Source organism: Dasypus novemcinctus, chromosome 8 (genome assembly GCF_030445035.2).
Source record: "Dasypus novemcinctus isolate mDasNov1 chromosome 8, mDasNov1.1.hap2, whole genome shotgun sequence".
Lineage (NCBI taxonomy): Eukaryota > Metazoa > Chordata > Mammalia > Cingulata > Dasypodidae > Dasypus > Dasypus novemcinctus.
Genome location: NC_080680.1, coordinates 2180644 through 2206923, shown reverse-complemented (window position 1 = coordinate 2206923; position 26280 = coordinate 2180644). Strand labels below are relative to the sequence as shown.

At 38.6% G+C, this 26280-nt stretch overlaps 1 protein-coding gene across 2 annotated transcripts in view; it reads right to left on the bottom strand.

The window, feature by feature from the left end:
- Positions 1-26280, bottom strand: part of LOC101418024 (contactin-associated protein-like 3) — a 216109-nt gene that overhangs the window by 27561 nt on the left and 162268 nt on the right. For both annotated transcript variants that reach the window (XM_058301400.2, XM_071216563.1), the window contains exons 16-21: positions 22632-22802; positions 21691-21909; positions 17965-18204; positions 17213-17443; positions 15807-15940; positions 14831-14918 (exon numbers count right to left, since the gene is read on the bottom strand). In XM_058301400.2, the coding sequence (XP_058157383.1) occupies positions 14831-14918; positions 15807-15940; positions 17213-17443; positions 17965-18204; positions 21691-21909; positions 22632-22802 (1083 nt within the window). The remainder of the gene's footprint in view (positions 1-14830; positions 14919-15806; positions 15941-17212; positions 17444-17964; positions 18205-21690; positions 21910-22631; positions 22803-26280) is intronic.

Genomic DNA, 26280 nt, shown 5'->3' with positions numbered 1-26280 from the left:
CCCCTTTTTCTTTCTTTCTTTCTTCTCTCTTTTTTTTTCTCTCTTGTCCCTCATTTTCTTCTTATTTTATTTTATCTTAATTATACAATAGGTGCTGCAGGGAATACCTCACATTTGCTGGGTTTCCTCATCCTCCATTGCCTCATTTCTGTGTGAATTGATTTTGGCTACCTACGTTATCCCCTTTTCCCCACATCTTGATATCCTCCATCAGCTACTGTCTCTCCTATATTCCACCTCCCTTTCTTTGATCCCCAAATGGTCTAACTCTTAATTTCTAATACCTTTGTTTTGTTATCTGTCTTTTATCCACTCTTGAAACTACTGCCTTTCTTTCTCTTTCCCTCTCTCATGAAAACAATAGCTTTTTAATTCATACCATATTCCTCCCATATTCAGTCGACTACCTCATTATAGTACTCTATCTACTGCTATAACTCTACACAATTTACATGACTCTAATCTCCATCCTCCCAGATCTCATATTGTTGCTCTATTAACATTTATTACCAATACTACTTTACACATTTTCCTTGCTTACACAATTACCTTTCCTTGGCCCTAATACTTTCCTTCAAAGTGAACTCAGCCAGCAATAAGAAATTAGAATAAGAACAACAAAGTGACAAAGAGAAGATATAACACTTATGCAAAAACAACAGCTAATTAATCTCCAAGACTAGACACAGAAGCTAAGGAACTGATTAAACCCGTCAAGATAAAATGATGACCAGACAGCAACAAAAATCTACAAACCAAACCAATAATCAGGAAAACATGGCTGAACAAACTAAAAACCAGGAAGGGGAGCAGAACTTCGCACAAGTAATTAAAGATCTCAGAACATATATCACAAACTGAATGAAGTAAAGGAAGAGGTTAACAATATGAAGACAACACTTGGAGGGGAAATTGCAGACATATGCAAAAAGATAACAGATATGATGGGAATGAACACCACAGTTCAAGAAATCAAAAATACACTCGCAGCAAATAACAGCAGATTAGAAGAGGCAGAGCAGAGAATTAGTGATGTGGAAGACAGTACATCGGAAATGAAACAGATAGTAGAATTGGTCGATAAAAAGATGGAAAAAATCCAGCTAGGACTTAGGGACCTGAATGACAATGCAAAATGCACAAATATACATATTATAGACATCCTAGAAGGAGAAGAAAAGGGAAAGGGGTCAGAAGGAGTGTTGCGGGAAATAATGGCTGGAAACTTCCCAAATCTACTGAAAGAGACAGATGTACATATCCAAGAAGCACAGAGCACCCCAAACACCATAAACCCCAACAGGCCCATCCCAAGACATATACTTGTCAAATTATCCAATGCTCAAGACAAAGAGAAAATTCTAAAAGCAGCAAGAGAAAAGAAAACCATCACATACAAGGGAGGCTCCATAAGATTAAGAGCTGATTTCTCATCTGAAACCATGGAGGCAAGGAGGCAGTGGTATGATATAGTTAAGGTACTAAAAGAAAAAAATTTCCAACCAAGAATACTCTGAACAGCTAAACTAGCATTCAAAATTGATGGAGAGTTCAAAATATTCATAGATAAACAGAAATTGAAAGAGTATGCCAATAAGAAACCTCCCCTTCAAGAAATTCTAAAGGGAGTTCAGCAGGAAGAAAGGAAAAAACAGGACAAGCGGTGTGGGAGGAAGAGTGTAAGAACAACAAAAAAAGACAAAAAGAGAAGAAAAAACAAACAAAATATGACAAAAACAAGTCCAATCAAAATATGGCTAACATAAATAATTCCTTGAAAGTAATAACACTGAATGTCAATGGATTAAACTCACCTATCAAAAGATTCAGACTGGGACATTGGATAAGGAAATATGACCCATCTATATGCTGTCTACAAGAGACACATCTTAGACCCAGAGACTCATGGAGGCTGAAATGAATGGTTGGAAAACAATCTTACAAGCACATAATAACCAAAAAAAGGCAGGAGTAGCTATATTAATATCAGGCAAAATAGACTTTAAATGCGAAACAATTGTGAGAGACAAGGATACTACATATTAGTGAAAGGGACAATCTGTCAAGAAGAACAAACAATCATAAATATTTATGCTCCTAACAAGGGCGCCTCTAAATATGTAAGGCAAATGCTGGAAAAACTAAGTGAAAGAACAGATGCATCTACAATTATAGTGGGGGATTTTAATACACCACTATCAATTCTGGACAGAACATCTCAAAAGATAATCACTAAAGAAACAAAATATTTGAACAGTATATTAGAGGAGCTGGATTTAATAGACATATACAGATCATTACTCCCAAAAACAGCAGGATATACATTTTTCTCAAGTGCACATGGATCATTCTCCAAGATAGACCACATGCTAGGCCACAAAGAAAGGCTTAATGAATTCAGACAGATCGAAATCATACAAACTAATATCTCTGACCACAGTGGAGTGAAGCTGGAAATGTGCAAGGGCCAGAGGCCCAGATTTCACACCAAGAATGGAAATTAAACAGCACACTCTTAGAAAAACAGTGGGTCAAAGAGGAAATCTCAAAAGAAATCAGTGACTACCTTGAAACAAATAATAATGATAACACAACATACCAAAATTTATGGGATGCAGCAAAAGCAGTACTGAGAGGGAAATTTATAGCCATAAATTCATATATCAAAAAAGAAGAGCAAAAATTGAAGAAATAACTGCACATTTGGAGGAATTAGAAAAAAACAACAACAAAGTAATCCAACAGGAAGAAGAAGGAAGGAAATAACAAAGATAAGGGCAGAACTAAATGAAATAGAAAATAAGAAAGCACTTGAAAAGATAAACAAGACCATGAGCTGTTTTTTTGAGAAGATCAATAAAACTGACAAACCTTTAGTGAGTCTAACAAAGAAAAAAAGAGAGAAGATGCAAATACACAAAATAAGAAATGAGAAAAGAGACATTACCACTGACCCCACAGAAATAAAGACTATCATAAGAGGATACTTTGAAAAATAATATTCCAACAAAAATGACAATTCAGAGGAAATGGACCAATTCCTAGAAACACATAAGCAGCCTATATTGACAAAAGAAGAAATTGATGATCTCAACAAACCAATGACAAGTAAAGAGATAGAATCAGTCATTAAAAACCTCCCAACTAAGAAGAGCCCAGGGCCAGACGGCCTCACAGATGAATTCTACAAAACATTCCAGAAAGAACACCAATCCTGCTGAAACTCTTCCAAAAAACCGAAACAGAAGGTACATTGCCTAACTACTTCTATGATGCCAACATTACCCTAGTACCAAAGCAAAACAAAGACACCACAAGAAAGGAAAATTACAGACCAATTTCTCTAATGAACCTAGATGCAAAAATACTTAACAAAATACTTGCTAATTGTATTCAACAACACATTAAATGAATTATTCACTACAACAAAGTGGGATTCATTCCAGGTATGCAAGGATGGTTCAGCATAAGAAAATCAATCATGTAAACAGATTGAAGGAAAAAAATCACATGATTATATCTATAGATGCAGAAAAAGCATTTGACAAAATACAGCACCCTTTCTTGATAAAACACTTCAAAAGATCGGAAAACAAGGAAATTTTTTGAACATGATAAAGAATATATATGAAAAACCTACAACCAACCTCGTTTACAATGGAGAAATCCTGAAATCCTTCCCTCTAAAATCAGGAACAAGACAAGGATGCCCACTGTCTACCCTCCTATTTAACATTGTCTTAGAAGTACTTGCTCAAGCACTGAGGCAAGAACCAGATATAAAAGGCATTCAAATTGGAAATGAAGAACAAAAAATTTCATTATTTGCAGATGACATGATCCTATACATAGAAAACCCTGAGAGGTCTACAATAAAGCTTCTAGAACTCATAAATGAGTTTAGTAAAGTTGCAGGTTATAAAATCAATGCACAAAAATCAGTAGCATTTCTGCACACCAATAATGAGCAAGATCAGGAAGAAATCAAGAAACAAATACCATTCACAATAGTAAATTAAAAAATCAAATAGGAATAAATTTAACTAAAGATGTAAAAAACTTATACACCGAGAACTTTACAAGATTGTTCAAGGAAATCAAAGACCTAAATAAATGGAAAAATATTCCCTGTTCATGGATAGGAAGATTAAATATTATTAAGATGTCTATTCTACCAAAACTGATCTATACATTCAATGCAATCCCAAAAAAATCAACACAGCCTTCTTTAAGGACTAGAAAAACTAACTATGAAATTTATTTGGAAAGGAAAGAGGCCCCAAATAGACAAAGACATATTGAAAAAGAAAAACAAAATTGGAGGAATCACACTACCTGACTTCAAAACATACTACAAAGCTACAGTAGTGAAAACAGCATGGTATTGGCATAAGGAGAGACACACAGACCAATGGAATCGAACTGAAAGTTCTGATATAGAACCTCACATATATAGCCATATAATATTCGATAAAGCCAACAAACCCTATCAACTGGGAGAGAATGGCCTATTCAACAAATGGTGCCTGGAGAACTGGATATCCATTTGTAGAAAAATGAAAGGATTACCATTTCACACCTTATACAAAGATCAACTCAAGATGGATCAAAGACCTAAATATAAGAGCCAAGACCATAAAGACCTTGGAAAGCAGTGTAGGGAAACATCTACAAGACCTTGTAATAGGAAATGGCTTCATGAACATCACACCAAAAGCATGAGCAGCAGAAGAACAAATAGTTAAGTGGGACTTCCTCAAAATTAAAGCCTTCTGAACTTCAAAGGAGTTTGTCAAGAAAGTAAAAAGGGAACCTACACAATGGGAGAAAATATTTGGAAACCATATAGCCGATAAGAGACTTATAACTTGCATATATAAAGAACTCCTATACTTTGAAAATAAAACGATAAACAACCCATTTTAAAAATGGGAAAAAGATTTAAACTGACACTTCTCCAAAGAAGAAATACAAATGGCTAAAAAGCACATGAAAAAATGCTCCAAATCTCTAGCTATCAGGGAAATGCAAATCAAAACTACAATGACATACCATCTCACTCCCATAAGATTGGCAGCTATGAAAAAAACAGAAGAATACAAATGCTGGAGAGGATGTGAAGAAAGGGGAACACTCATCCACTGCTGGTGGGAATGCAGAAGGATCCAACCATTCTGGAGGATATTTTGGCGGTTTCTCAAAAAACTAAACATAGATTTGCCATATGACCCAGCAATACCACTGTTGGGTATATACCCAGCAGAACTGAAAACAAGGACACAAATCGATATATGCACACCAATGTTCACAGCAGCATTGTTCACTATTGCCAAAAGTTGGAGTCGACCCAAATGCCCATCAACAGATGAGTGGATCAATAAAATGTGGTATATACATACAATGGAATACTACTCGGCTTTAAGAACAAATACACTAGAAACACACGTGATAACATGGATGAATCTTGAGAACCTTATGTTGAGTGAAGCAACCCAGGCATTGAAGGACAAATACTACATGACCTCAATGATATGAAATAAGCAAGCTGCCTCAGAGAGCTAGAGACTGGAAGATAGGCTTACAGGAAATTGGGGGGTAGAGGAAGGATGTAAGCTGACATCTACATGGATGAAATCTATGATAAGCTGGCAGTAAGTATGTGCACAAGGAAGAGATAAAATGGGGGCATAGGGTTACCTTTGGGTGGGGCTTTGTGGGTTTGAGGGGGGCTAGGGATGGGCGGATGGATAATACTGCCCAAGAAATTGGGGGGAGGGAGGGGCAACATACGAACATAGGAGATTGACAGGTGTTGGTTGAAAGTAAAATGCTGAGAAAACTGTATCAAAATATAATTAGGAAAGTTACCTGTTTAAGATACTCAAAGGGGATAATCTGATGCAGGACAGACTCCTAGGGAATATGTGAATGCTCATTTTGCCAGAGTGGGTTACACCATTGGGTAGAGACCCATATAATAAGAGTGAAGGTAGACCAACATCCTGGGGAGGACTAATGCCATCAAATAGAGGGAAATGTATCTCTCAAGAGAAAGGGTAGCTCCCGGGGCATTAGGGCAGTTGAGCAAGTCAAGCCCTCAACACTGTTGCAAGTATCTCTGAACATGGCTCCTCAAGAAATGAAGATTGTCTGTCACTGTGGGGCCCAAGGGGAGGGGGAAATAGATATTCAATAGATGGAACCAAAGTAAATGTGAGGACAAAAGAAGTGTTTCACAAGAGTACACAAGGATGGATATTGCACCAAAAACATATAGGGGATGACAGACTAATAATGTAAAACATAATGTAAAACATAGGATAACTAAAAAATTTAGAAAACTGTATAGCCTGAAGTATAAACCACAATGTAAACACAAATGTTACCTTGTTTGAAAGCTATTGTCTCAATATCTGTACACCAGTTTCAGTAAATATGATATGAATAAGTTAAAAGATTATCACTGTGGAAGGGAAAAGGTTTTATAATGGATATGTGGGAGTACTGTGTATTGTATATATGAATTACTGTGATCTAAGGCTCTTGTGAAGAGAAGCTCAATAATTAGGAAAAAAGAAAAGAAAAAGATAGGATGTAGAATTTTTCCAAATCAATATGTATTCTATATCTAACCTTTAAACTCATCGCTATATTCCATTTTACTATAAAGGGAACCTGACATTATATTGGGCTTCACTTTTCAGGAAGTTTTGGATCACAGAGTGGTTCAACAATGGCAGCAGAGGAATACTGGTATGGGATGTTATTAACAGGCGAAATATGGTTGACAGGGAGTTATCCAGGGCATGTGTCCAGGGTGCATGGAAATGTTTGGATAAACTCATAGTGGAAACAATTAAAAACAACAGCTGGGGGGGTACTGGGTTCCTGGCTGGGGGGGGGGGGGGGTCTCTGTCATGGTCCCTAGGGGAGCAGTGGCAGTCCCCCAGGTACAATGGTAAGGACCAGGAAGGAATGAGGGTCCAACAGTGAGCCCCTGATACTAATGACTATGCTTGTGAGCCTATACACCTGAAATAAGAACAAGGCCTAGAGCAGCACTGTGCCTAAGAGTTCCCTCCTGACAGCCTCCGTGTTACTCAAATGTGGCCAGTCTCGAAGCCAAACTCAGCATGTAAATGCAATGCCTTCCCCCCAGCGTGGGATATGACACCCGGGGATGAGCCTCTCTGGTACCGAGTGATCACTACCAAGTACCAACTGATGACGTAACTAGAAAATGACCTTGAATTAAAGGTTCAACACGGACCAGCAGAATATCCCTGTCTACATATAATAACAGGAGTTTAAAATGCTGTTTGACCTAAAGTAAGGGGGAAATGGAAAGGACAAATGAGTTCATATGGCCATGAGTCTCTAAAAAAGAGTCTGGAGGTTGTCAGAAGGATTGCCCTTATGCACACCTGAGCAGAGTCTCAGAGACAGATAAAGTGGATACAACCCCAGGTATTGGTCCTTTTGAAGGCTAAAGAGACCCACAGGTTCTATGGTCATGGCAGATGGGGTTCACTGCCATGTCAGTTGGCCCTTCTTTGGAGCTGGTGTTTCTGCATGATGGAGCTGGACTCGGATGGGATCTCTTTTCACAAGCCTTTCACGCTACTTTACTGGAATTGTAGTTGGTGCTGGAGTTTAAGAAATATCTAGGGGATTTGAATCTCTGGACTGACAATATGATAGCCAGGTCCTGAGCCTCAACAGACTTCAGCTCCTACACTCTGATTTATTGGACTTACCCCACTCAGCTAACATGGAGTTGAAGAATGTCAACCACCACATCATGGAGTCTAGAGTGCCTACAACTGAAAGCAGGAGGATTGCATCCAGTATCCACGTGGAATCTAAGCCCCCTCTTGACATAGATGTGGAATGGACACAACCAAGCCAAGGTCCACAGGAAGGAGGAATACAGTAAGGATTAGAGTGGACTTAATGATATCCTATTCATGAACTATTGTGGTTAATAATCGAGAAAATGTGGCACTGGTGTGGAAAAAGTGGCCATAGTAGCTGCTGGATGCAGGGAATAGGAGGAAGAGATGAGATGTGGAGGCATTTTCGGGACTTGGAGTTGTCCTGGGTGGTGCTCCAGGGACAATTGCTGGACATTGTATGTCCTCCCATGGCCCACTGGATGGAACATGGGAAAGTGTGGGCTATGGTGTGGACCACAGGCCATGGGGTGCAGCAATGCCCAGAGATGTACTCACCAGATGCAATGGATGTGTCATGATGATGGGGGAGAGTGTTACTGTGGGGGGAGTGGTGGGGTGGGGCAGTGGGGGTCAATGGGGACCTCATATTTTTTGAATGTAATATATTTTTAAAAATGAATAAATTGAATAGAATTTGGAAAAAAATAAAAATAAAAACTAAAAAAAAAAAAAAAAAGAATTGTGGCTGAGGGTACAAATGCAAGATAGTCCCTCTGTGAGGTACAGCATATATACATCACTATTGCAGGGTGATGGGAATATGCACAAACATGGGAAAACTCTAATTGGTGAGACCTATAGACTGTGGTTAACAGCAATATTATATTCTGGCATCAATGCCAAAACTGTACTGTGTTGATAATGGAGGTGTATGGAAAAAGTGTGCCAAATGTACACCATGGACCATTGCTGGTGGGTATGGTCTGATGATATTGTCTCATAATCTGTCACAAATGTTCCACACCACAGTGTGGTATGTTGGCGAAGGGGTGTGGTATGGGAAATCTACACATCTGTATGATGGTTTTGCAAGTTTACAACCTCTGTAACAAAAATATATTTTTAAAATAAACAATGTGAGTTGGGGGAAAAATACACCAAATGGAAGATAAGGATTATAGTTGGTCGTAATATTTTGATGACATTCTTGCATAGTTTGTAACAAATGTTTCACAACAATGCAAAGTGTTGGTGGAGGGGTGATGTATGAATCCCCTGTACGATATTATGCATGTTTATTTTATAAGTTCACAGTCTTTACTATACACTTACTGTTTATGCATGTTCATGTATGAATGATATACTTCAATACAAATATATTTTAAAAATCAATTAGTGTAAGTGTGAAGGTTTATTTCTGGATTTTCATTTCTATTTCATTGATCTATATGTCTATCCTTTTGCCAGTACTACATAGTCATGTTTACCGTAGCTATTTGTAAATTTTGAAATTGGGAAATGTAAGTTTTCCAATTTCGTTCTTCTTTTTCAAGATTGTTTTGATAACTCTGGTACTTTGAATTTTAATATGAATTTTAGGATAACATGGCAATTTTTACAAAAGTAAAAAATAAAAGGTAACTTGGAATTTCATAGAAATTGTACTGAATCTGTAGATCAAGTTGGGAAGTACTGCCATTGTTAGTAATATTAAGTCTTCCAATCCATCAGCACTGGATGTCTTCCCATATTATGTGTGTCTTCAACAGTTCCTTTCAACAATCTTTTATAGTTTTCAGTGAACAAGCTTGTGCTTTTTCTTAAAACTATTTTTATTCTTGTAAAGCTACTGTGAATGGGTGTTTCCTTAACTTCAATTTTTAATTTTCCTATACTAGTATATAGAAATACAATTGCTCTTTGGTGTATTAATTTTGTATTCTGCAAACTTTCCGAATTAATATACTAGCTCTAATAATTTTTGATTACTTACAAAATGACAATCTAAAAATAGAAATGATTTTAATTCTTCTTTTCTGATCTGGATGCTGTTTTTTTTTCTTGCTAAATAACCCTGGCTAGAACTTGAACTGCAACCATAATACAAGTGGCAAGAGTGAATAACCTTGCCCTATTCCTGGTATTGGGGGAAAGCTTTCTGTCTAAGTATACTAGATTGGTATACTAGCTGTAGATACCCTTTATCAGTTTGAGGATGATCTCTTCTATTCCTTGTTTGCTGAATGCTTTTATCTTGGAAGGTTCTAGATTTGTCAAATGGTTTTTCTCTGTCTATTGTAATGAGCATGAGCTTTTCTTCCATTATTCTATTAATATGGTTATTACATGGACTGATTTTTGTTTGTTGAATCCACCTTGAATTCCAGAGATAACTCTTAGTTGGTCATGGTTGATATGTTTTTACATGCTGCTGGATTTGGTTCACTCTGATTATGTTGAAGGTTTTTGCATCCATATTCATACTTCTGAAATTTTATAACATCCTTGTATCTTTCTGCTGTGTACCCTTCCTTCAAAATGAGATAATTTCTTAGGTAGATCATAACAATGCCACATGAGTCAATACGGTTTTTAATATTAAAACTATGTTGCCTGTGACATTTCCATACATATCTCAGAAAGAAACTTCCTCAGATAATTAATTACCCAAGACATTTTACGTTTTCACACAGGGAGTTCCATTTGAACATCCAGTCCTTCAGTGTATTTCCCCTTCCACACACAGAAAGCTGGCCTCCTAAGGTTAACATGCAGAATGAGACTGATAGGAACTCTTTGCAAACCATTGGAGTTTCCCCCCAGGAGAAGATGGAGAGACACATTTGTAATCTTTAAAGTAGATTTCTGTTTGGTTTTGGTATTTTCATAGTTAATTGTTTAACACACATATGCAAAATTCAACCAAGTACAATTATATTAATATAAAAGTATTTGGAGGAAAAAAATTAACAAAAAAGCTAGGTAACGTCCTGGATTATTGTATTATTATTTTAAAGCCCTCATCCTCTGGGTCTATAGGCTTGATCAGAGTCAAGGTCAAAGAGAAAATTGCATATCTTAAGGTTTACATTTAATATAAGATTATGGTATCTTATAGTAACTGGGCAAACTTACCCTGAGTGGTCATCATTAGTAAGATTAATGAGAAATAATATGAACCATAGCATGTTAATTAGACAGTGATCTGGCACGTTTTGTCCAAAGCACGTTTTGGTAAATGATAATAACAATGTAGACTAGACATGAATACTATGTATTGTCTATATTCCCTACTGCATTATGAACACTGTGAGGCAGTATAGTATGCGTCTGGCTGCTATTTAAATGCTGCTAGATATTTAAACTGTCTAAACATGAGCCCATATTAGGGTCCCCCCAAATTTCTGAATGGATAACTTAATGGCTAATGAGAAATACATGCAACTCTCCTTGGAAAATCAGTAGCTCTTTTCTTAGCCACCTTGGTCTATTTTACTACATGTAAAGAAGCTAGTTTAATGCTCTCCAAATCGAACACAAAATTGTCATCTTCTTGTACCTACTAATTGATCTCAAAGTAGCAGCAGATTGAGAAGAGAAGCAATCCTAAAATAAAGTTATCTAAAACATGAAAAGTTTTATTAGTCTTTGATCAAGAGGCATACCTCCAGGTACAGATGAAATACATATTTATAATTCTTTTAGACTCAGTTGCTTCTGGTTATAAACCTCAGTGTTGAAATCAACTTTAATTTTTATAGTCTGAGAGGCATGTTTTTGAATATATTATTTTTATTAAAAATATTAACATCTTCGATTCCATGCTAATACACTCTATTTCTATATTATAGCAAATGCTTCTCTTCTATTTTCTTTTTTAAAAAGATACATAGATAAAACAAAATGATACATTAAAAAATATAAGAGGTGATATCCTCTATTAACTTGTGGGAAAATTTAAAAATTATATAATAAATTTATTAGTTTACTCTTTGATTAATAATGATTTCTTTCCTGAAGAGCAGGTCATTTTCTTAATCAATTTCCATAATCTATGGCATATTTCTTTACTTACATTAAATATGATGCTGAATTGTATCTTTTAAAATGTTCCTGTGTCAGTATCACACTTACTGACTGCAGCTCTTACCTTCTGTTATGGACATTTATGAACATACCTCATCTTTCTTGGAGACCCTAGAGGCACAGAGGGCAAGAAGTTCTGGGTGTGTCTATGCTGTCTGTTCTGTTTTTAAAAGTATCACACCTGTGGTGGCTCTAAAGGAGGGACTGGCAAAATGGGGCAGATATGAACTGTCTCTCTATTCACAGGCTGCTTCTGCTTTACCAAAGGATAGCTCTAAGGGCTTGGAAAGCACAGAGATGATGAACAAAGACGTGGGGGTTTGAAGCTCTGTTCCCCAGAAAAACACGTTCATGAACGATCTATTCCTGAGGGGGTGAACCCATTGCAAGTAGGACCTTCTGATGAGGCCACTTCAGTTAAGTGGCCCCACCTCAGTGAGGACAGGTCTTAATCCTAATACTGGGGACCTTTATAAGAAAATGACATTCAGACACCACACCACAAGGAGAGAAAGGAAGCCACAGACAAAGCAGCCAGAAGCTGAACACCAGTCACGGGACAGAGGCGGCCAGGGCCAGGGGCCACAGGCAGCCAAGCCCGGGAAGCTAGTCTTTGTGAGAAAGAAGCACATTGATTCCGCCTTGAGGTGAACTTCCATTAGCCTCGAAACTGTGAGCTAATACATTCCTGTTGTTTAAGCCAACCCACTGCATGGCATTCGCTCAGCAATGAGGAAACCAAAACTAAAGGGTAGCAACTATTAGCTGGGGGCAGAGAATAGAACGATAGAGAGTAAAATAAGGAATGACACTCTCTCTTCTTGGATGATCAAAAGTATACATATACACATACATATACACACATATATAAAACCTGATGGGCTGACTGCAAAGGACTGCATTCCATCTGACTCATCTCTAAAACTAAACAATGCTGAAATTTTAGGAATCTTACAACCTTCTCTACCTAAATGTACATGGTTAGTTTCATGACTGAAATTTGTATGTGTGTGGTGGGGGATTTAGTTCATTTCATTAGTTTTCCAATTCTTTGTGATTGCCTATTATGCCAGTGTTTTAAATAGAATAAAAATCTACTGATATCATGAAAATATGCATGTCCATAAAGGTCTAGGAAACACATCTGAAGCCACAAAAACACACAGCTGTTTCATTAGAGCTTAGGATACTAACCTTTATCATGGACTGCAGTGCCTATAAACACCTCCCAACCCTGAATGCAAAACAGATATTGATCAAGTTCACTTGTTTTCACTAGCTCAGTCATTTGCAGCACACGCATGGACAGATACTAGGAAACATGATCACATGACAGAACCTACAGCATGAACTGTCTCTCTCTCTCGTCAATAGACCATTAGGGTCCAGGTATCAACTTTTAAGGCATGATTATAAAGCAGAACCACCTCTTCAAGCCACATTGGCCATATATTTATTCTTAAAACAAAGAATCCAACTACTTTGTTCAAACAGCTTAACTGACATCAATAATAACAACAAATGACAAATCTGGAACTTTTGAGTGGCACCAGCTAAAACACATTCATTTGTACCTTTTACAAGATGACCCTGATAGAGCAATTGATTCACAACATATCCTCTGCTTGAAGAATAAGAAGTCATGATGCTGTTGCTCATCATACTATTTGTAAACCACGTAAATTTCAATAGTCACGGTGCATCTCAGCATACTTTGAATATCCATGCGTGTGTGTTCTCTAACATTCTCAGGCTTCCTATTGGGGTAGAATGAACAGCGTCAATCCAGACGTGTGCCTAGACTTAATCCCCATTCCTGTAGTCCTGTGGGTGTAAATCCTTGGTAAATGGGATCCCTTGAAGATGTTAATTTGGGTTGGTGTGAAATCCAGCTGAATGAGGCTGGGACTTAATCCTGATGACAGAATTATTTATAGGCAGAAGAAATTGAGACACAGGAGAAAGCTGTGGGAGGAGTCAGATGCCAGAAGTCAACAGAAGCAGAAGGAGAAAGAGGAGGATTTGGCCACGTTCCTCAAGGCAGGGACACCAGCCAAGGAAGGCAGCAATCCCCAGCAGCCAGCTCCGGAATGGTTCAGACTCTGGGGAGAAAACACCACCTTGCCGATGCCTCAGTTTTGGACTTCTCTTAGCTACAAAATTGAGCCAATAAATTCCTGTTGTTTAAGCCAACCTCTTGGGTGGTATTTGTGAAGACGGCTCAGGAAAATGAAAATACTGGTTATATATATAAGAGGTAGAAGAAATGAGCAAAGAACCAATATGCAAATACCTGAAGAGGTAATAAAGATTCCATCATTTATTTAGGACAAAATAGACCTAGATGAGTGCCAAATGCCAGGAAGCATAATCACAATACAAGAGCATTTCACCCCAAATAGCATTTAAATGTCAATGAGATTTATAGTGCATATATGACCAAAAGCAAAGAAGTATCTTTCAAAATGTGTCCCCTATTTCAATATAATTCTTGGTGATAAGGGAAGAAATACAGGCATACAGATATTGGTGCCAAAAGAGTAGAGTATATGTTTACTTGGTCAGTTTATCAAAAATAACTACCTGCTGAAAAGAATGACCGTGGCTATTCATGGCCTGTTTTCAAAGAAGTGTGGAGCAATGGACTAGTCCCACAAAAACACACAGGCAAAGCAGCACCCAGACAAGGGGTTCTGTTTGCTAAAAGAAGATAGTCTTTCCCTTCTCTCTAATCTAATTTTGTCATTAAATGGTTTCTGCATTGACCTCCCAATTCATATATAATTTATGACTTTATAACTGCTTTGATTTTATCTTTCCTGAATTGTTAGAAAAGTACCAAGTTTCATTATCCCTGATTGCAAAGTGAGAGGGTAAGTGTGGAAATGTTTTTCAAGGAAAGCCTTTGCCCATGACTGTAGGTGCACGCAGTAGTGCAGTACCTTGATGGCCACTCCCTGTGACATTATGAATAAGGCAAGGAGCTTCCTACAGCCCGATGAAGGATTGTTGGGTTTGCAGCTTAGCACTACTGACCTGTGTCAAGGGGACGTACTTCTTCCACTTACCTAAAATCGTTCCCAACACGAGGGACTTGATGGCATTGAATTCTGTGCCTGACGACAAGGTGACCTGTCTCCTTGGACTCTGGTTAACCTATTGAATGTTCCATGAGAAGCAAACATAAAAATGTCAAACTTTTGATGATAAGAGGATGGGAATCAAAGGGAGACCAAGAAAAATGATAAAATAAACCTTATATTACCACAATCACAAAGGTTAAAGAAACCAGCTTGAAACAAAAAATGGCTTAAGAAAGGGGGAAACTGTTTATAAAACATTTCTCTAATATCCCAAATTCTACTCCACCCCACTCTCTAACCCCATTTCCTCTATTTTTCTTAGTGCTGTAAGTATCTATAATGGGTACAATCCTCAGATAATAAAGCCATTTTAAACCTTAAAGCTTTTATGTATTTCAAAAGAAAATTTGAAAAAGAAAATTTGTAGCAGAAAGCAGAAAAGTATATTATTTATACAGACCAATATGCAAATATGATTCTTTAAAAACCCAGTGACAATGTATAATTACTCTGCTGTTTTGTTTAAATATATTCCCATTTTAAGCAAGATCTTGATTTTTTTCTTGTGTTTAAATGGCTGTAGCATTTTTTCTTTTCTTTATTTAATGGGAATAGATTCCCACTGGAATATCAATGAATAGACTACACCAATAGCTACCATAATAAACCAGACAACATTTCCTTACCAAGTAAAGTAAAACCTTGGCATTTTAAGTGGGCAAAGATTAATAATAACTTATAGAAGCCTGTTGCTAAACAAATGGAGCAAAGCAAAGAAAAAATAAAAAAACAAAAACAAAAACAACTTGATGACATTTTAAGTCCTATCAAGACTTATGAAAGACACCGCTGAATTTGTATCTCTTTTATTAAGACTTATGATCAGATTTTTGCTTTAGGTCATACATTCTGAGAGTCACAATTTTAATTACCGCTGCTGCTGTTTAATTTCCTACATTACCTCTAAAAAGACCACTGCTTCCTCTCGGTTAATCTTGACATGGTGAAGCTGCCCATCAGCCATGTTTTTAAAATCAAAGTTAAAAACATCAGGCTGTTGATGTCTGTCTAGCTTATACCTGATCTGCAAACTTCCTAAAGAAGGAAAAAAGAATGACAATTTTAACTAAAATAGAATTTTATGAAAACTGTTAATGTAGGTTCTGAAGCACATTTTATTTTTATTTATTTGATACAATCTGACTCTATTGGTCATTTACTTGGGTGCATGCAATATTCACTTTTCTGGATTAATGGTCACTCACTTATAAGCTGTTCTGGTGGAATTCTGAGTCCAGTTAAACAAGTTGAAAAGTCAAGACCAAATGGCTTATAATAATCAGTCTCTTTTCCAAGGTCTTCCCTTTCCCTTAACTAAAGGAAAATGTCTAAACTAAGCATATTAAGCATATGAGCTAGGCCCTAAGTTAATTATTAATGTGATATCTGTATCATTAAACGATAAAACCTCAGGCAAAACTGCATTACATTCCCTTTCTATAAGCATCATTTCTTTTAATGTGACTTACACTAATGCATTTTTGTATTGTTGACATTCACATAATTAAATAATTTGCTTTCTTTTTCTTTGCAAATTTTTTTCTTTAGTTTCTGCCATAATCAAGAAAAAGGGGAAAGAAAGAAATAAGTGGATTGCTATAAAATCTAGATCTGCAATCCACATACTCTTCTCCTACCCCACAACTTTTCTTGCCTGAAATAGAACCATTAGCCAGAGATTGTGGAAAACTTTTCTAGAAATTAAATCTTTTCCCTCTCTTGCCATGAAGCAAGGTTAAAATTTAGTTTTATTCACCAATTGTAAGCACCTTGGAAAGCTAAAGTGGCCATTGGTTGGGGATTCACACTTCAAATTTTTTTCTTCATGGAGATATGATATGACTTTTTAACTCCTGATGGGTAAAGAACAATCCTATTTATTGGATGCATATGGAAATTGTCTTCTCTGTAGTTTAACTGCACTAATATCATCTTTGTACTTCTTTACTTTGCTTAGAAGGAGGAAATATTTTCCACCTATAAAACAAGATATCTTATTTCAAAATGAGCTGCAAACTGATTTACATTAATCATGAAGTAAAGGCCTCAGAGCAATAACAAGAAGCATTTCACATCCAATATGTAAAATGATTGTACTTGGGTAAAAGGGATCTCAAGTTAACCCTTGAATTGTTCATTTGCAATAAACGGTTTGGTTATAATGAAAAATAAACTAAAGCCAATAAAATTGAGTTGGATGGCATGCAGTTGTGTTTCCTTACCTGTAACATGAACACGGAAAGGGCGCACACCTTTAGGGTCCCTGGTTCCAATTCAATTGGCCGTTCTCACATTAGAGACACTTACCATTCTGAGCAAGGATAACTGATAGGTACTCCTCAGAGAAGGAGTTCACGAAGAGCAGTAAGCTGGGAGCGCCTGTTGTTCGGAAGCTCAGCGTAATCACTTCTCTGTCCAGTGTCACATCTTCGTGAAATAAAGGCACCAAGGAGCTGGAGTTCTTACTTGAGGTATAATTGGAATGTTCTTGGAAATTGTAGATCACAGAGGAACCACTTGTAAAATATGCAGAAATCTCTGGAATGAGGCACATTTTTGTTCTGTTAGCAATGGGAAAGTGCAAGGGCCTTGCTTTATGTGTATCTAATGACTGTCTCTCTCCCTTAAATACTCCCAGGGAGAAAATAATAATGACATGCTTTACTGTTTTTTCTTTTAATTTTAAGATTGAAAAAAAAGAATGATTAAAATGATAACTAACCCCCATTGCCTATAGGCCAAGACGGAATAACACTCAGAGATTTCGGTATTGCCTACTTTACATAAAATTAAATCTCCAGTGTAAATGTATAAGTTAAAGGTTATTGCACTGCACTGATGATCTTTTGAGAAATCCAGAGGACTGGTACCAGATTAACAGAAGTGCCCATGGGCTTTTCCAGATGGAATCATATGTCCTCCTAAATTAAATAGAGGAGCTATTTGCAACAACTCTGTTTCAAATAACCACACAGAACCGTCGTATCCTTTCCTTATAACGTCAGAAACGTTGTTCCCCTTAGGTGTCCACCTGTCCCCTGTCCCTTGCTCTGACTGACCTTTCGAGCAGAACGGCCCACCGAAGGCAGAGGAGCTGCAGTCACATGCGACCCCCTGGGGCCTCTCCCGACATCTCCCCCCGTTGTGACACAACTGTCCATAGCTGCTGCAGTGCCCCGGGCACCCCGGCTCCACACCCGGCGTCTTCGTGGCTCTTTCTTCCAGGTCCAGCATCACCCCGTTCAGCTGCAGGGAGCGAAGGCATCCCAGGAAGCCTCTCTGGCGGGTGGCCGTGCCCCCTGCAAGGGAAACGGGCCGTGGAGATGCCGTCCTTGGCATCTCCTGCTGGATTTCACGTCCGCTCAAAACTGAGGCCTTCTCAGTCTCGAAGCCAAACTCAGCATGTAAATGCAATGCCTTCCCCCCAGCGTGGGACATGACACACGGGGATGAGCCTCCCTGGCACCGAGGGACCACTATCAACTACCAACTGATGATGCAACTGGAAAATGACCTTATACGGAAGGTTCAATGCAGATCAGCAGAATATCCCTGTCTACATAAAATAACATGACTTTAAAATGCTGTTTGACCTAATGTAAGGGGGAAATGGAATGGAGAAATGAGTTTATATGGCTACGAGTCTCTAAAAAAGAGTCTGGAGGCTGTCAGAAGGATTGCCCTTATGCACAACTGAGCAGAGTCTGAGAGACAGATAAAGCAGATACAACCTCCAGGTATTGGTTCCTTTGAGGGCTAAAGAGACCCATGGGAGTTATGGTCATGGCCGATGGGGTTAACTACCAGGTCAGATGGCCCCTCCTTGGAAATGGTGTTTATGTGTGATGAATCTGGACTCAGATGGGATCTCTCTTGATAAGACTTTCATGCTAAGGTGCTGGAGGTGCAGTTAGTGTTGGGGTTTAAGATATATTTAGGGGATTTGAATCTCTGGACTGACAATGTGATAGCCAGGTCCTGAGCCTCAACAGACTCCAGCACCTACAATCTGATTCATTGGACTCACCATACTCAGCTAAGATGGAGTTGAAGAAGGACAACCACCACACCATGGAGCCTAGAGTGATTACAACTGAAAGTGGGAGGATTGCATCCAGCATCCATGTGGAATCTGAGCCTCCTCTTGACATAGAGGTGCAATGGACACAACCAATCCAATGTCCACATAGAAAAGGTGGCATTGGATTGGGAAGAGTGGACATGGTGGCTGATGGGTATGGGGAAAGACAGGAAGAGATGAGAGGTGGAGGCGTCTTTGGGACATGGAGCTGCCCTGGATGGTGCTTCAGGGGCAATCACCGGACATTGTAAATCCTCACAGGGCCCACTGGATGGAATGGGGGAGAGTATGGCCCATGATGTGGACCACTGACCATGAGGTGTAGAGGTGCCCAAAGATGTACTTACCAAATGCAATGGATGTGTCATGATGATGGGAATGAGTGTTGCTGGGGGGGGAGAGGTGGGGTGGGGGTGGTGGGCTTGAATGGGACCTCATATATATATATTTTTTTAATGTAATATTATTACAAAGTCAATAAAAAATTAAAAAAACCAAAAAAACAAAAAAAACCTGAGGCCTTCTAGATAATGTCAAAAAAGTCAAACTCGCATGACCAAATATAATTTGGGAACATAAATTGTGATCAGATATAAAACACTGGTGGCAATAAATGTTTTAGGTTGGACTCGGTCAGTGTTTATTCTAAAACTACTTCAAGTTTTTAGAAAATGTTTGTGCTTGCTCTTTGATAAAGAACAAAATCAACATCGCTGATCTTTTTCTAAAGTTTACATTTACCGACAATGGAGTGCATTAAAAAGGTTACATAAAATAATTCAAAGTTTTTCCAATATAAAAACACATAAAAGGATACATTTCTCACTTTGAAGAGTCCTCAATAAAAAAGTTGTGAAAAGGAACTGAGGAGGAAGCAAAGAAAAAGAAGGCCAAAGGGGTGAAACCAAAATGTACGATCTTATCCAAGGTCTGCCTCTCTGAGGATGCAGGGTTATAACCTCCACTAAATAATACCTCCCTCCTTCTCATTTGCATCACGCCTAATGTGAGCCTCAGGCAATATGGGAGCACAGGAATCACCTAAAGAGCTTGTTAAAACTCACAGATTCCTGGACCCTTTCCTAGGAATTCTGATTGAATGCTCCTGGGGAAAATTCCTCGAATCTTTCAATTCAACTAGTTTCATAGTTTCAGAAATGTTATCCTAGTGTGAATGCTATTCTAGATGGATATTCATGCTATCTTTGTTCCTAGATTTCCATTAATTAAAGCTCATGATTATAAATCAGAAAATAAAACTGCTTAATTTGACCCATTAGTGCATTCTTAGTGTCACGCGGGTTGGTGATTTGAAATGAATCCTCATCTCACTGAGAACATCCTGTGTTTGAAGTGGAGTTTCACAGTGCTATGAGTTGTGTGTACACACACACACACACACACACTTGAATTCATGGTGCTATGAGTTGTGTGTACACACACACACACACTTGAATTCACTGGATAGCACTATAGATGTTCTCCAGCAAGGCAGGCTGTATGATAATTTGTGATTTATATGTTTCTAACTGGACTGTGTTCTTCCTTACTTTAAAATGCCTGAGAAATGACAAGTGAGAACTACTTTCTTAATCTGCTTAGTTTTCAAATTAGAATAGAGTTGTTTGAAAAGCAATTTGTAGCAAAATATATTTTTCCCCTTTGGGAAAAGCAAACAATAAACAAGTAAAGTAAAGGGAAGGTCTCCATCCCCCAGAGCTGTAAGCTTTAAATGGATGGAGTATGAGAATAAAGGAGCAAGATCCAGTTAAAACACAGAGTGTGGCTGAGCACACCAGAAGGGAAGGCAGGGAGAGGGGAAGTAGGGGCAGGGCGGTCAGAGACACTCCGTGGATACATACACTGCGCTGATTCTTTGGCTGTCCTCTCACATGGACTATGTTTGTGGAAAGACTAATGGGTGTATGCGCCAATGAAAAGGTGGGTCCTCTATGCACCGACCAGCAAAATTGGATAAAATGAGTAATTATTTTATAAATGGTGTTGCTAAGAAGTAGCTGGAACAGGGAAGTGGATGTGGCTCAACTGATAGAGAGCACGCCCACCATACAGGAGGTCCAGGGTTCAATGCCCAGGGCCTCCTGGCCCGTGTGGTGACTTGGCCCATGCGCAAGGAGTGATGTGCCACGCAGGGGTGCCCCCTGTGTAGGGGAGCCCTATGTGTAGGGAGAACGCCCCCCAAGGAAAGCCGCCCAGCGCAAAAAATGCAGCCTGCCCAGGAGTGGTGCCACACACACTGAGAGGTGATGCAGCAAGACGAAGGAACAAAAAGAGACACAGATTCCTGATGCCGCAACAAGAATACAAATTGACACAGAAGAACACACAATGAATGGACACAGAGAGCAGACAATGGGGGGGCAAGGAAAGGAGAGAAATAAATTAAAGAAAAAGAAGTAGCTGAAACACACATAATTGTCTGTAACATCTGAGCACAAGCTTGGGAATCAACCAAACACGGGTTTGGTTTCTCCTCTAGTTGGGTTTCAAGATCAAGTCCCTAGATTTGTCTGAGCCGCCATCATCTCATCTGTCAACTGGGACAATAACACCTATGGAAGGAGCTCTTGAATACTCAATATGAAGCTTTTAGAGAATACAGCTAATAGTAGTAGTAGCCATTGTCATTGCTACTTCCACAGCTGTGGCTTCTCCGGCCCGTCTCTGCCCTCACAGCACTCACCAACGAAGAGCTGGCTGTTGAGCTGCAAGCGGACGTGCCCGTCAGAGGGGGCAGGCTGTGTCCTCTGGGGGAGCTGATCCACCTGCAGCGAGGCTTCTTTCACGTTCCTCTCTGCCCTCACGTGGTGCCAGCGATTGTCGTTAAATGGAGTGGGTGACTGCACGGTGACCTCACAGGGCCCGTTCCCCACGTCGAAGGAGAAGGTCACTTCCGCAGGAGCTGGAAATAGTAGAGGTGACTGGTGCTCAGTTAGTTCATGGGGGAGAGAAGTTCGAGTAGACTTAAGAACAGCATTTTTGAGTAGTCATGAGAAAAGCACCATGGATGCACCTTAGGAAAGGAAATTGAAACTGGTGCAGAAAAACGTTCATCTGAGGTGGGGTTAAAGGGGGAAATAAATTTATATCCTGGAGGGGAAAAAAAGTAATTTTAACATATTCATCCTCAGAATTTATTATTCATCTTTCTAAGCCCTAAGTAGTAGAGATATTTACTTACAGACAGAAAAATAACATCCTACCTGGCCTTATATGTATAATCATTTTTATTTAAAAGGTGGTTTAAAGCATCATGTAATTTAAAAAGAACTACATGAAATTCTGAAAGTAAGAAATTAAGGTTTGGGTGAATGAATAAACAATCTGAGTACTCAATTCAGTCAAATAATTTCATAATATGGTGACCCATTAGCTGTATGACCTTGAGTGCATGCAGTTAGAATTAAATTGGCACAATAATTATAACAGATTATCATGTATGTGATGAATCATAATTTTTCTCTGTATTAAAATCGTTATTTAAAGTCATAGAATTTAATGTTTAATAAAGTAATGCAACTGATAAAGGTAGCAGCCAATGTATCAGGAATTCCATCAGCTTAAGGGTGTATTGCCAGTTACTGTCCTGAGTGCCAGGTGGCTTTTACACAGAGGATGACTCACCACGCAGCTCGAGCCTGATAAAGTCTGTGATCCCCAGATTCTCCACAAACACCCCAGAGGAAGCTGTGGTCTTAAAAAAGAAAGCCACATCGGCACTCAGCTCGCCCCGGAACGCAGGGAAGTGAAGGTATGATGTCTCAGTATTGAAGGAAGCGGAATTCCAAAATGAGTCTGTTTACCAAAAGAAAAAAAAAGAAATACGGTGAAAACCACAACAAAATGAGACAAATACCATTCTATCTTATAATTCTAGCATTTTTACTCTTAAATGCATTAATCATCTATATAAACCTTCATTTTGAGCTTGTTCTGAACATGTAACCAACCTGACATGAATGTCTAAATAATGATTATTCTGATGATTTTAAGTTTCTAGATGATTAAGATTATTTAGGACTGCAACTAACTAGAGATGACTGCTAAGGAAATGGCTTATGATTTTTTTAAAAAACTTTGTTCAAATCATTTTAATTTTTAAATTTTCATGGAGTAAAATGCTTTTGGGGGTGTGTACAGTGATGTGAACTTTAATACATTCATAGATTTGTCTAACCATTACCAAAATCTGAATACAGAACAGTTCCATCACTCAAAAATACTTCCTCTTGCTGGCCTATCCCTTCATAGTTTTGCCATCCCCCTCTCCTAACCCCTAGCAACCACGACCTACATTGAGAATGTCATACCAGTGGAGTCTGAGATTGGCTTCTTTCACTCAGCATAATGCTTTTGAGACTCATTCTTGTTGCTGCATGTATCAACGTACATTCTTTTTTATTGCAGGGAAGTATTCCATTGCATGGATGTCCATACAATTTACCACCTGATCACAATTTTCCAGATTTGGCAATTAGGAATTGAGCTGTGGTAAACATTTGGGTATTGGTTTTTGTGTGAACATTAGCTTTCATTTCCCTGGGGTAAATCCCCAGGAGTGGAAGTTCTGGGTCATATTGTAGGCCTAAGTTTAAATTAAGAAATTGCCAAACAGTTCTCCAGAATGGCTACACGATTTTTCATTCTTCAGCAATGCACAAGTGATCCAGTTTTTCACATCCTTGCCAGCACTGGGTATTGTTAGCATTTTTTAAATTTCAGCAACTCACATAGGTGTGTTCTGTTATCTCATTGTGCTTTTAATTTGCATTTTCCTAATAGCTAATGGTGCTGAACAGCTTTTCATGTGTTTGTCATTCTTATATCCTCTTTGAAGTGTCGACTCGATTTGGGAAGAATTGACATCTTTTCCTATGTTGAACCTTCCAATTTGTGAACACTGTATGTTTCTCCAACTATATGGATCTCCTTAATTGCTTTCTTCAGCATTTGGTAGTTTTCAGCTTACAGATCCTCAATATATTGTATTATAAATACATGAGTTAAAACTCTAAGAGATATTATAATTTTGCTGTCAACCCTCAGGTATTTTTTAAAAAACTCAATAGGAGAATAGTCTATTGTATTTCCTCAGACATTTACCATTTCTGTTGCTGTTTTTTTTATTCTTTATGTTCCAAGGTTCCTTCAGATATTATTTACCTTCTCTCTGCAAAGAATCTTTTCGAAATTATTTTAAAGCAGGCCTGATAGCAGTGAGTTCTTGGCTTTTTTTTTGCATCTGATAATTTCTTCATTTAGCCTTCATTTCTGAAGGCTGTTTCTGCTGACTATAGATTTCTGACTGACAATTCTTTCCTTTCATCACTTGAAAAATGTGCCAATTCCCTGTGGCCTCCATGTTTCTGATGAGAAATTCACTATCACCTGAATTTGTGTTCCACTCTAGGTAGTATATCATTGTCTTTCACTTGTTACTTTCTAGATTTTTTTCACTGACTTTAGTTTTCAGCAGTTCAGTTATAATTTATCTGCAGAGAAATTTGAGTTTCTCCCATTTTGGGCTCATTCAATTTCTTTAATCTTTAGTTTACATCTTTTGCAAAATTTGGAAAATTTTCTGCCCTTTTTTTCAAAAAGTTTTTCAACATCACACTCTTTCTTGTCTTCTTCTGAAACTTTAACTACATAAATGCTAGATCTTTTATTATTGATCAACATATTCTTGGATGCTCTCTTCATTTATTTCAATCTTTTATCTCTTGTTCAGTTTGGATAATTTTTATCGATCTACTTCAAGTTTATTGCCTGCATTAACTCAAATCTGCTACTTGGCCAACCATCTGGACTTCTTGTTTCAGTTATCGTACTCTTCAATTTGAAAATTTCTATTTGGTTCTTCTATATGCATACAATTTCTTTGCTAAGATCTTCTCTTTTTCCATTTGTTTAAAGAGTGCTCATGATTACTTGTTGAAGTCTTTGTACCTGCTTTAAAGCCTTTATCAGATAACTCCAGCTTCTGTGACATGTTGGCATTGGTATCTGTGGTTCATCTTTTCCTATGCAAGCTGAAACTTTCCGGTTCTTGGTGTGCTAAGTAATTTTGGATACTTACATAATATCTCTATACAATGTAATACTATGTTGCCAAACTCTGGGTTTTGTTTAAATTCTATGGAGGATGGGGATTTATTTATTCTTTACAGACTTGGTTTGGGACTGGCCACATGTCCCAACCTGCCTTGTGTGGGCCATAGCGCTAACACCAGCTCAGCTTTCAAAGCATTTGCAGAGCTATTCAGATCTGGGTCCTGGATACTGGCTCACTTCTCAAAGTCTTTAGTTTGCTAATTAGGATCAGATTTACACACGTGCAGCTCTGGAGTGAGCCCAGGACACCATAAACAACCTAACAGCCTCGATTTCCTGCACTGCTCCCTCTTTGGGATCTTCCAGGTATTTTCTGGTTCTCTAGTGTTTCCTTTACAATCTGACAACCAGAAAACCAGGATACTATTTGCCCGACTCTGCTGTACTCTGACGGGCACTGCTGCAACTGGACCCATGCCCAGTGCCGGGTGGTGAAGAGGGAGAGAAGGAAAACAAGCACTGCGAGCCTTCCCCTCCCTGCGAGACACTGCTGCTCTCCTCAGAGCCGGAGGTTCCCTTCCCTCAGAGCGGCGGCTCTCCTGGGCTCCTGACACCGACACAGAGTGCCTGGTGACCGAAAATTCAGGAAACAGAAAGAGGGGTGAAGGGATTCCAGCACTAACTCGGGAAGTTAGGAGTTCAGTTTCTCACTTCTCTAGCCAAAGCTAGAGGGCTTCTCCTGGAGCTCTCTCCTTCTGTAACTTGATGGCCCTATCTGGGCAGGCTGGTGAATGCTGGGGGAAAATAGCAAGGGGGAATTCTGGCTCTCTTCCCTGATCCGCCTGCTGCGGTTTACTTTTCAGAGTCCTAAAACAGCTCCATCACGCGTCTGCCCAGATTTTAACAGGTGCATTCAGTGGGAGAGATGGGGTGGGGAGTGCTTACCTCATCTGATCTAGAAACAGAACCATGGTCTGCATTTTTATGAGTGAGGAAGAAATTTCTCATACTAGCATCCGTCAAAATCAGTTACTAATACGTTCTGCTATGTTTTGGTTACCCAAGTTTTAATATTTTATTATCTAATATATGAACCATCTGGTTGTTTCCAATAGGAAAGTTGAGAAGCACTAGGATTTCTTCACTGCAGTCCCTCATGCAGCAACTCCTGCCCAGCCCAAGGGAGGGTCCACGGGCCCACCAGAGCCCTGTGTGACTC